Genomic DNA, 12,411 nt, shown 5'->3' with positions numbered 1-12,411 from the left:
GCACCTACTAGTTGCTGCAGCGCGTCGTATAAAGTCAAAGCGGCTGGAAAATCCAAGGACAAAGGGCAAGTTTCTTCATAATTTCTGCGATTGTCGGAGGGTTGAACGCAGCTATTAATCAGCGGCCGATCAACGTCGCGGTTCGGGCACATCCGCGAGAAGGATGAATCCTCGCGCGAGAGGAAGGTCTCTGGCTACGGGCTCGGCTCGTTTTCACGCTCCATTTGACCGCGTAATTCGCGGGCCGTCGCTCTCAAACGAGCAAGAAAGTAATATTCCAACGTTCGTGTCTGCCCTGTTCCGACGCAAATACCGGAAAAATCTTTGATGTGTCGCCCCCGTGAATGTCTTTCGCGTGCCGTGGCACGATCTCTTCTCCCTTTTTTCCCCTCTTTCTTTTTTGCTTCGCCTCCTCAGCAAACGCATACACGGCGCCGTCCATTGTTCGGCCACAGTGTTTCGTTTTAATCATGCTCCGGCACTTACTCGTCTCGGTTTTATTCCGTGCTCCGCGAGTTTTTCGCGACTGCAACCGGGGTTGGGGGGGAGGGAGGGGGGAGGCTGGAGAGGTCAACGTGTACTTTTGTCCCTCTTCACTCTCTTTTCACTCGGTTCTCCGTTTTCCTTTTTCTCTCTCTTTCTCTCGCTTCTCCTTCGTTTCTCTCCTACTTTGTTCTGTTCCTTCGTCTGTCCTGTCTCTATCTTCTTCCTTCCTTCTTTCGTTCTCTTTCAAGTTTTCCTTAGCTTTCTTTGTCTCTCTCTCTTTCTCTCTTTTCTCCCCGTGTTTTACAAATGAGACACAACGACCGAGGGGCTGACCTTTTATTCACGGAGAAAAGTCCAACGTAAGTCAATTTCCCTGCCGATGGGATTGACCACTTTTGTCTACTACCATCCTTGGTTGACTATCTGATGCTTTTCGCGATGCTTTCTTCACCGTTTCGCCTAAAGGACATTTTGTTTCATCGACTGCACACGCAGATATATATATATATATATATATATATATATATATATATATATATATATATATATATTACGGTTTCTTTATTTTTGCGTCGCGGGATTGTAATTAGCTCACTTTTCCCAGGTCGATCGATTTTCAGGTTATTTAACCCGCTTTATCGAGAACCATTGCGTTTCCATTGTATCACTGCTGACCTGATTCTTGCTTTTGCCGTTCGAGATGCGCACGTTTCCTCGCGAATCGAACAGTGTTCGCAGTGTTCGAAACGTTCGATCGAACGTCGTGCATTTTATTTCCAATAAAAAATGTGTTTGTCTTCTAGTCTATCGCGAGTACGAACGTCGTTGAGTAGTCTCGAATTGTTTCGATAGTTTACTGTCGCGAAAATGTCGAGAAATCATCGTGAAAATATTGCTAAGAAAAATATTTCAAGCATGAATTTTTCTTTTTTTTTTTTTTTGAACAAAATTGAGCTTGAATTGGGGGAGCAATTTGTCAATTCATCGGACATATTGTCGTAGCAATTACCGACTGATCGGATATTGAAACGAGACGCGGGGGTTAGAGTGAGTCATCAGGGAAAAAGTACTTTTCCTCTGTTCCCAATTTTTACACTCTCTCTGTATTTTTAAACCGATCAATAACTACCCACTCGAAATATACAGCCCAGGTCTTCCAATTAAATCCAAATGCGACAGATAAAAATGATGAATAATCAAGATTGTCAAATTGTCAGTTACCGTATTATCGGGTTGGCCAAAAAGTAATTGCGTTCTTTTTTAACAGACGGTGATTTATTTTAAAATGTAACTAACTTTGTTTGAAACCGTGAATTCATTCTGTAATCTGATAACTGATTGTTCAAGCTTATTTTAGAAAAAGAAAATGCACGACCTCGTAGCAATCTTCAAAAAGAAAATGTCCATCATCTCCAAATATGCCATCCTCCAATTAAGTTAAAAATGAAACCAGAAAACGAAAGAAACCAGTGTAAACGATCTTGAATTTTACAAACGATCGCGAAGCTGAAGAATAATTAAATTACAAGCGTATCGTGCGAAAGGAGTGCAAATTAACAGAGCAAAGATGTCATCTGGAGCAAATTGGAGCAATAATCGAGGATAGTAGGATAATCGTTAGACGGACGATTTCCTTGGAAAATAAAGTGTTTTTCACCGGGAAACGTGTATCGTGGCTGGAATCGCATCCAGGTGAATAACGATGACGTCGGCAAAGAATACATACGGCTGTGAGTCGTGAAAAGATTTGCTCGTCTCTCGACCAAAGACGTCAGCCAAGCAAGCCCGGACCTTTTTAAAGGGAAACGTTCTAAACGAGCGCCGTCTTTTCAACCGAGGAATACCGGAAAATCACGCCGAGGAACACCGGATCTATGTATCGGACGTCGTTGTTCAACAATCCGGCATGAGCCGGTCGTGCCTGTCGATGGAAATTCATTCGCGAGACGCGTACGATCGTGAATTTTAATCGACACGGAGACACGGACTTTGAAGCCTGAGATATCTCTGGCCTCTTTTATTCGTAGTATTTTTTATTCACCGAGAGTTTCAAGTGTCACTGATTGTAACTGACAGGCGGAATTGGAGATTTCGATCAAATTTGTAAAATTCGGTTCAATTTTCTTGCCTCTTTGCGCGATGATTTGGAGAACTTGAAAGTCGATCGGTGTTAATAAAAATAATTGCGCAAATATCCTTTTGTCGTTCAAATCATCGGACTTTGGAGGGACAATTTAGTCATCCTGATATAGCAATTACGATAGTATAACCAATCTGACTAATGGTTTCAACGAGAAATCCTCCACACGTGTTTTTAAAAAAAATTTTATCTAATAATTCTCGTGGAATATAAATTGGAATTGACCGTCAGATAAATTCGCAATCAAAACCGAAATTCTGCGGAATCGAAAACCCAAATCAAGTTCGTGAAAGTGTAATCAAATTTTTCTACGCGAAATGTTTGCACACGAATTTTCAACAAACAATCTGGAAACAGGAAAAAATTGAACTCTAGCATCAGTCGCGCGAAACGTTTTCATCGATTCTTCTATGTTTCAACGAGTCCTCCAGCAATTATCCTCGAATTTTCAGAGTCACTGGCTCTATCCACACACTCGTGAGGCCATTCGTCGTGTGCCTTTTCGAAGCGGTGGCCGTCAGTTTCAATTCCGTGACGATTCTAATTCGAACACGCTCGCGACTAATCGTAAGTATTTGCGTGTCACGTCGACAGATCTATCCGCCGTTTTCACCGATAATCGATCGCCTCTTTTTTCACTAGCACGTAACGCCTCGTCGAGTACTATCGAGCACTCGTTCTTTACCTTCGATCTCCCCTCGACGCGTTTCTCTTGATTCAGCTGAATCCAGGCGTCCCATCGGTGCCTGTAGACGGTCAAGGTGTTCCACTCGTTCAGCCTCACTGTTTGCGTGCTCCTGACTGTGCCGACTCCGCTCCCGCAATCGAACCTTCGAACAAATACAAAGATCATCCCGTTTTTTCTTCTTTTTTTTTTTACTCGCTCGCAGTGAAATGATAAATCTCCGTCGCTGTTTGTCATGTTCCGAGCTTTGGCTAACAATAAACGCTTTGTAAAATGATCGGTTTTACAGATCGTGCAGGATTTCGATTCGTTTCTCTGGCACTCGTTTCATTTGGAATTTGTCTTTGATAAAAGCCGGATTGGAGGGGAAGTGAAAATTCGAAAATTGCAAAGTTTTACCTACTTGTGTAGTTTCGTGAGATTTGCCGTTGGTAATTTAATACAGATACATGATTGCAATATTAATTGTTATTCGTTTATTTTTTTCACAAGATAATGGTTGTCTGTGTACATTAATGCATGTGAAGAGTTAATTGGAAGTGTAACTTTAATTCCAGCCTTTGCAAAATGGCTGTGTATGAATTATATTTATGACTACGACAAATTAGTGGAGGTGTTGTTACGATAAATTAGTAATACAACAGTCTGATCATTGATATTTCTAAACATCAAAGATTCGAACGATTCATTCAAATTGTTAATACAGAATTCCATGATGCCTCTGAATGTTGCCTGGCGATTTGAAAAAAAAAACGAAAAGTAAAACTGACGCAAATACGAAACTTTCAATCAAACAATCCTTTTGTTTATTTTAATAAAAACAAAAAAAAGAAAAACTCTCGTGTGCTTTTAATACGTTTAATTACGAAAAATTTGGAAACTGATCTGGTGCCACTGAGTTGTTATTCTCGTCATTCGGAAAATGTTCATCAATCCTCGAAAACGAGGCGTGGAATGAAATATTCGACAATCGTCGGGCGATTACCAATTGCCATAATCAACCGGACATTTTCGATACCAACACACGTAGGATAGCCAATACCGCGGTTTCAATCTGGCGATACTCTTGTTACAACGCTTTCGGTCAGCTCGTCCGATAACACGCGCGAATTCAGGCGCGGAAATGAAAAACCATTACATATATCTATTAACTATTCCATGACGGGGATGTCAATCAGTTGCGAGCGCGAGATTAACGCGCGAAGCGTTCGCGCGAAGCCGACTCTCGCCAATATCCTCGAAATTTTCGCCGATCAAAGAGAGGCAGGATCCATTGAAACGAAACGCGGACGGGGGACTCGACGTTGCAATTACTCGTTGCTTCACGGACGCGCGCAACTAAAATGGCTCTCTGGCCAGGAAAAAGCTGCAATTTTTTTGTTGCTTGATTTTCGTTAATTTCTCAAGAGACGGAAATTATTTGAACAAAGGTAAGAGTTTCGGTGATTTTCTGTTACGAAATTTTTACTCTTTTTTTTTTCTTTAAGCTCGTAAATTGAAATTGATTTCACAGGGTAGCTTGTACATGTGTACATTACAAACTTTCGACTCAGAATTTTGACAATTTTTCCATTACCTAATGTGTTTGCCTTTTCTTTTCTTTTTCTGAAGTTTTCAAATTTGTAAATTAAAATAATATTTTGAACTTGTATTCAAATAGAGTGTCATGTATGTATCGTCGTCAGTTAGTCTTCGTCATCTCAAACTATTAAGATATTAAAAGTCTCTCTTAAAAAAAAGATTAAACTCTTTTGCAAAAGATGGTATAACATTTAAATCGAATTTTTTTCTATCATTTTTTTTTCTTTCCATCCAACTTTAGCTCTAACTCTCTACGGTTATTGCAAGAGTTTGAAACATCTCCGACGTCATAAAAATCTTCGGTAAATCATCAATTAGCTCGAGCTTTATACTTCAACAATTAACCTAAAAATTTACAACTTTGGTAATTATCTTAAGTTCGGGTTGTAAAATTCATCAGAGTGGATGGTAACATCGCCGCTGCCATATTTTCCTTTCGCCGTAGCAATTAAAAGTATCCCGTCTCCCAAGTTAACCTTTAACTTCGTTTTATATACGAGGACAATTGCAGTGCTTGTTCTCGCCTCGAAAAGAAATTTTTCTCCGTCTTTGTCGATCCGTCGTTGCGATAATTATTGTCTCGCTGATGCTTGACTTTATTTTCCGAAGCGATCCAACACGAGCCGAACAAAGGGAAGAAAGGAGCGGCGTGCTTACTCGCGGCGGCAAGGGTTGCGCTCTAAGTTGCGGTAATTATTACTGTCGGAGAGTAAACGACATGGTAATGAGAAATTTTAACGAGTTATGCCGACTGCGGCGTAAATCCCGGCTAACCGAAGCACGTAATTAGTAGCATGGTGCTTGTAGCATGCGTGCGCTACCAGCGAGTTTCAGAGATCACTCTCTGCACGCACTTCGCCAATTCTGACTTTTATTTTTATTTTACAGCAGAGTTGGCTAACTGGCGGGCCCTTGCCCCTACTTTCCTGATCGCTAGCGCTATCCCCTCCACATGCTTGGTAGGACTGAGAGAGTGGGGCTCAAGAGATGCAGTGGAGGGGGTAACGCTAGCGATCAAGAAAGTGGGGGCAAGGGCCCGCAAGCTGTCAGTTAGCCAACTCCGTTCTACAGAATTATCGAAATTCCCAAGATTAACCACTGTTATTTCATACTATAATTTTTACCTGCTAAAAAAAAAAAAGTGAATATTTTGCATGTACAAAATAGACACATTCGCAAAGGAAAATAAAAAAAGTAATTTCTTTTTGTTCAAGAATTGCGATGATTTTGTTTTACGATTACGACGATCCTTCTTAGAAATTGCAACACCTGCTCTCTATACTTTATATCGATAATCGTATCGATCAATTTCATGAAAATAATGGAACGTGGTCATTGGAATTTCTAACTGAATTACAACATTCTTTTTGTCAGTGGTTGTGTAATAAATTAAATCACGGAAAGATGATATATTATGATTAATCCTTCGTCTAGACCTCGGATGTTTCCTTTTTCTCCATTTATTTTAAATAATTACTTTGTATGTTGGTAATTAATCTCTAGATGACGAGCTTGTGGAAAATGCAAATTCTTCTGGCGACTTTTTCTAAAATTGTTCATAATTGGAAAGTTAATTATATCATATTCTTGATATGTTTTCATTTCATAGCCAACAAATTTGCGCCTGAGCATCGCTAATGAAGGAATTATTACATCCGGCACAAATAGCATAACATGATTTTGCATTTACATTATCCTAGGATTTTAAATATTCGGCACATAAGTTTTTACATACGAATCGAGATATCGACTCGCGACAGCGTTGTCATCACCACGAGTACGTTCTTGTTGAACGTTTCAACCGGTGATGCAGCTTCGATCGTGCATTCTGCACTCGAGACGATCGTGAGGAAAGTCGATTAGCCAGCCGAGAAAATACTCGAAGCCGAAACGGAGAAGCGGAAATTCAATTCCGGCCATTGTTGCGAGATATGTTCGCGAAACAATGTGTGTGTGTGTGTGTGTGTGAGAGAGAGAGGGAGAGAGATGGAGGATAAAGAAAAAAAAAATAGTTTCTTGAAAGTACTAGTGTCAAGAGCAGAAATAGCAGAGGATAATAATAGTAGATTTTTATCGTTCGGAAAGGTCGTTCAAGTTGGCCGGTGACGCAGTTTTCGAGAGATGTGCGCGAAATAATTAAGAATTCCTCCGGAGGCGAGGGATCGTGACCTTGACCTTGTTGGAGCGAATGCTTCCTCGCGGTATGGTGATCCCGGCATGCAAGATGTACTTGACATTTTCGCGATGCTCGTGTCACTGGAGAGAAGTCACGTACTTGCCACTTCACGCTTCATACGACCGATGAATCACGATTGCTGATGCAGTGGGAAGTAATTAATTCGATCGATCGGGTATTTCTGGAATTCGGTAGAACATGTCCGAACGTAATTTCATACTTTCGCCTGTTATTTTCATTTTTCGTTATCATTGATCGATCTGATATTTTTAGACTTCGACGTACAATATATAATATAATTATGAGTTTGACAGAAGTTGGATAATTTTAGTAGATTTCTCGTTTTTATATTTTCGTCTGTTACCTTCCTTTTTTATTGTGATTGATCAATCTGATATTTTTAAAATCGATATGTAATTATGATTTTGACAGGAATTGGGCAATTTTCATCTCTATATTTTCGCCTGTTATTCCTCTTTTTCATTGTGATTGATCAATCTAATATTTTTTAAAATTCGATATGTAAAATAATATTATGATTTTGACAGGAATTGGGTAATTTTGGTAGATTTTTCATATTTATATCTTCACGTATTATTTTCCTTTTTCCTCGTGATTGATGCTTTCGGAATTTGCCAGATATGGTATAGTTATGATTTTGGCAGAAATTATATAATTTTCGCACATTTCTCTTTTTTGTATTTTCACATATTATATGATGCTATTTTATTTTTCCTTCTTAGTAGCTTATTTAAAACTTTGTCTGAGAATATTTTTCCTGTTACATTTTTGATGTTCAACTTTTTCTTTTTATATCCTCGACATTGTTCGTTCTTTACAGCTGAAATTATTTCTTTTTTTTCCCAGTATCCTCGCGCCGCGTTCTTTTATTGGTGAATTTTCTCTTCTGGCATCGTTCGGCTAGCTATTTTCCACTGCTGAATTTCCTTGCACCGCTGTCTGCCATTTCCGTTATTCACTTTTCGGACACTATTCTCTCGCAAATTATCTTTTCACGTCGCACTGTTCCCATTTAATTTTTCATTGGACATCTGTTCTCTCGTTGTTTTCTCCTGAGTCTGTATTCTCTATACTCTCCACAGAAACACGTAGAAAGCCGCGACTCTCAAAGTTTCTCTGCGGATTGATCGTCGCGGCTACTTGACACTCGATGTATCCACACCTGGACAGGTCGAGTGTCAGATATTTCACACGGACAAGCAAGAAGAAAGGAGAAACGCCAAAAACCGCGTGAAAGACAGAATCCTTTGGACACCGTCCAGGGCCCAATTTCTATATCCGATCTTCGCGCGATATTACTTCCGCTCGCAGCTCGACCGTGCATGTAAGCGTAATGCGGACATCCGTGTACGTGAAAGTGATTCTTCGAGCTTTTGACGAGTCAGAGAGAGAGAGAGAGAGAGAGAGAGAGAGAGAGAGAGAGAGAGAGAGAGAGAGAGAGAGAGAAACGAGGGAAAGAAATCCTCGTTTTACCCTCTCCTTCGTCACGCTCGGAGAGACACAGCCTCCTCGCCACCGCGAGGACGGATACGCGCACGCGGCTTAACCGAAGAAAAGACCGCTCAGAGATTGGATAGGTAAGCCGGCAAACTCGGGCGGCGAGATTTTGTTCCAACGTTGAAAGCGAACGGTAACTACACGGCCGCATATAGGATCACGCGGATGCTTCTTTGAGGCTCGGGACCGGCTTGCCAGGAGATTTCATTTCGTCTGAAAGCGACGCTCCGCTCGAATTCTCGCCGTCTGAGAGGTGAAGAGTACTCTCACAACCGAAGTACCGGTGATTTATTGCGAGTCAGGTGAACTGTATACGCGAGATTGGTTGAGCGAGTCGTAGGTGATTCTAGGTGGTTAATTGCTGGCGAATCTTTTCGAAATGTTGCGTTTCCGTTTCCAACGATCGTGCCTTGAAGACAATGAAAGGATTGGCATGTATTTTACACGCGACGATAAAAACTGGGTCGCGGTTTTGATCTTCTCAGTGGCGTCGAATTGATCTTCGAGCGGCGAAGAAGGTATTTTAAGAATTGATAGGTTAAATTTCCCAACAATTTTAGTTAATGACGAAGGAACTGGGATAGAGTACATATTTCAGGGAATTTGAAAGATTGCAGTTTTTGGAAACACTTGGCCCGACGTGTGTTTCCAATAATTCTAAAGATACTTCAGGGGTTGCAAATTCGAATTTTTAATAGCTCTAATTAAGAATTTCTACGACAAAAGATACTTGGAGGAAATTTAAAAAAAATTAAAAATCTTATAAAATTGGAAATTTTAGAATTTTAGAAGCATCACCGATCGGGTGTTTCACTGTATTTCAAAAAGCGAAACGTTCGATTTCGATTGAAATCATCGCGCTTTAATTGACACATTGTACACCGTAAAATGTTTAATGATCGATTATTTTAAATATGAATACCTCTTTGTCGATCGCGACAGTGATAGAATAAGCTCGAGTGCTCATCATTTCATCTGCCATTCAGCTGGATTTTGCCGATTCTTCGGCTGATTAATGCACGAACGTTCCTGCATTGATGTCTGCTCAATAGAACGATAAATTCCACGACCAACCCGTTTGATGCACGGTTAATGAATTATGGAAAACGAAATGGGCGAACAATGAACGATTATCACGGCACCGTTGAATAAATTACACTCGGCTGTCCGAACTGGAATTTCTGTAGAGACCGTGTTTCGATTCTTTCGACCTGGTTGTTTCGGTAATTAACTAGAGACTTCCGTTTTCAATTCACGAGCCGATGAATGCACAAGCTCCGTGGCACCAGATTCGTTTCAACGTACATTTTACTACCGTAGAAAATATACATTTCACCCCGATTACTTCTACGTCGATGCTTTCAAGAGTAATCGAATTGAAATTACAATTAAATTCTCGGTATTTCAAAGTGAAATTCCTGCGACGGAATTTACGGAAGCGCAATTTTAGCCTCCGATACGTCAAAATTCTCGGGGGAGGAACATTTTTACAGATACAAGTTTAGCAGCTGCGGATTCAAATTGCAATTAAATTCCATATTTCGGTGAATAGTTCTTGAAATGGAACTTACGGAGCACAGTTTTGGAATTTCTAAAATCTCTGAAATTTCAAAATTCTGGAAAAAGGAAAATACGTATACTATATCACATACGAGACGAAGATATATATATTTTTTTCTAATTATTTTTATTCTTTACTTGTATCTCGATAAAAAAAAAAATAATAATAATAATTCTTGCGGTAAAAGTTGCAAAGCGCAATTTTCGGTTTCCTGAGCTGTAAAATTCCAAAATTCCAAGTACAGAGAAACTTGCATTACAACGCCAGAGAGAAGGAAATATATATATATATATTTTTTTTTTCGTCTATTTTTCGGGTATTTTCAAAACGTAGCTGAAATTAAAATGGAACGCAATGTACATCTGCGAAAAAACTCTGGCAACAGAGTTTACAAAGCATCTGGTAAGCCGCCGTTAATGAAAACTTCGAAAAGGAAGGTAAACGACAACGATGGCTGGGAAACACCGTCGTCACGTCGTGGGCAAACTTCCGGACGGCAGTCGAGTCTTCCGGATTCATAAATCGACCTCCTCCGCTAACCACAGTCTCGACACATCAAGCTGCACAACGAAAAATTAACTCTCAACCGTTTTAGTGCCACAAGTTATTTAAAAAACCGTGTTGGATAGTGTCAGGCAATAACGCAACTGCGAAAATTACCAAACGACGCTGACAAAAGTAGATAAAGTAAAAATTGTCTATTTATGTATTCTATTTCTGATTCAGGTTTAATTGAAAAAAAATAATTAGAAGAGAAAGCTTCAGTATGAGCACATTGTACATTGAGCATCGCGACCAAACGCTATGACACTATTCGACATGAAATCTGAGCAATGCGATCGCTCAAACGATCGCACGAGTGTGTGTAATCAGTGTAATCGGTGAGGCCAGACTGTAAAAGAGATAGCTAGATTTCTTTTCTTCATTGTTCGACAAAGATACGCCGTTGACGAAGCTCATCAACGATACTTTAGCTGGTCTTTGACGTTAGTTTTTACGCGACGCTGAGTGAAATTCATTTGGGTAATGGCCATTGCGAGAAGTTAAGATTGTTTTAATTTCTGTCAGCGGGATCGTTTTTCACGCGAGTCACCGTCGAGAAAGTTTCTTTTATTAATGGTGAGTTTGCGTAGGAGCGAGTTTTCTGGAGTAATTGGAATTTAAGTTAGATACGAATAACGATGAATAGGTACTTATAAGTACGCACGTACGTGATCCCTTTCTTTTGGTTGTTTCTGAATTTTTAAATTGAAATTTGTTTCGCTGTTTGGAATAGGAAGATCGAAGATTGTGAAAATATGCTGGCTCGCATATTAGAATTACGAAATTCGTAGTTTATACTCATGTGTGTATATGTTGGTTATATTTTTTGTTGTTAATGTGCACGCTTCCGCTCGAAAGTTTCAAAACAAGCAAACTATATTCGTTTCAGAACTGAGAGAGTTAAATATTGGTATTTATGGAAAACAAAGAACTTATAAGATATTAATCTATTGAAAATTGTATCATGTAAAATGCACGTGCAACTGAAAAAAATTTGCTTACCTACGATAAATACCGAATACAAAGAAAATAATTTAATAATAAAAATAAAACTAATTTAATAATAAAAAATTTCCCAAAACTTTTGAGCGAGGATATACGCTGATAATATTATACTGTATATTCAGAATTAATTAATATTAAATACTCTCTTTTCGATTTTATTTCTCAGTTCGTAACATCACTCCAGAAGTCTCAGCCCCCCTCTTTCTTTTTTTCCCCGATTGCGCCAGTTCCAATCTCTTTCGCTCGAAACTCCGATCTTCAAGAAATCCTCTTTGATTTCCTCGCAATCATTACGAATAATAAGTTCACTCGCTCTGGTCGCGATAACATTTTCGCCACTTCACCATTTCCGTGGCGCTTGTTGCCGGCCGCGAGCGAATATAAACGGGGGGGAAACGGGGGAAATCCGCGAAAAGAAATTCACGCGCGCGCGAACCATCCGCGAATAATTAAAAATCCTTTCAGACGCAGAATGCAAACGCGGCGAACTACACGCCACGATAAATAGAAACTAAAGTCTAGCGGCGGCGCTCGCGGTATAAGCTGAATTAAAAAGGAATAACTTTCGAAATTATTACCCCTGAAATTTTTTAATTGGAATGAAGGAAATTAATTAAGGAGGGAGATTGTTCTTCGCTTCGCGCTCCGTCGACGAGGCACTTCTTCATTTAAAATTCTCTGGTTTTTCTTTTTTTTTTTTTTTTTTTTTTTTTTTT

General features: G+C 39.7%; 1 protein-coding gene across 1 annotated transcript in view; it reads right to left on the bottom strand.

The window, feature by feature from the left end:
* The window catches only part of LOC122528108 (pikachurin-like), a 112,076-nt gene that overhangs the window by 47,380 nt on the left and 52,285 nt on the right, over nt 1–12,411 (bottom strand). Inside the window, exon 4 of the mRNA XM_043652855.1 lies at nt 3,312–3,456. Within this exon, the coding sequence (XP_043508790.1) occupies nt 3,312–3,456 (145 nt within the window). The remainder of the gene's footprint in view (nt 1–3,311; nt 3,457–12,411) is intronic.

This window comes from Frieseomelitta varia, unplaced genomic scaffold (genome assembly GCF_011392965.1).
Source record: "Frieseomelitta varia isolate USP_RPSP 00005682 unplaced genomic scaffold, Fvar_1.2 scaffold_245, whole genome shotgun sequence".
Taxonomy (NCBI): Eukaryota; Metazoa; Arthropoda; class Insecta; order Hymenoptera; family Apidae; genus Frieseomelitta; species Frieseomelitta varia.
Note: the sequence above shows the minus strand (reverse complement) of the source record. Positions and strands in the feature narration are given on the sequence as shown.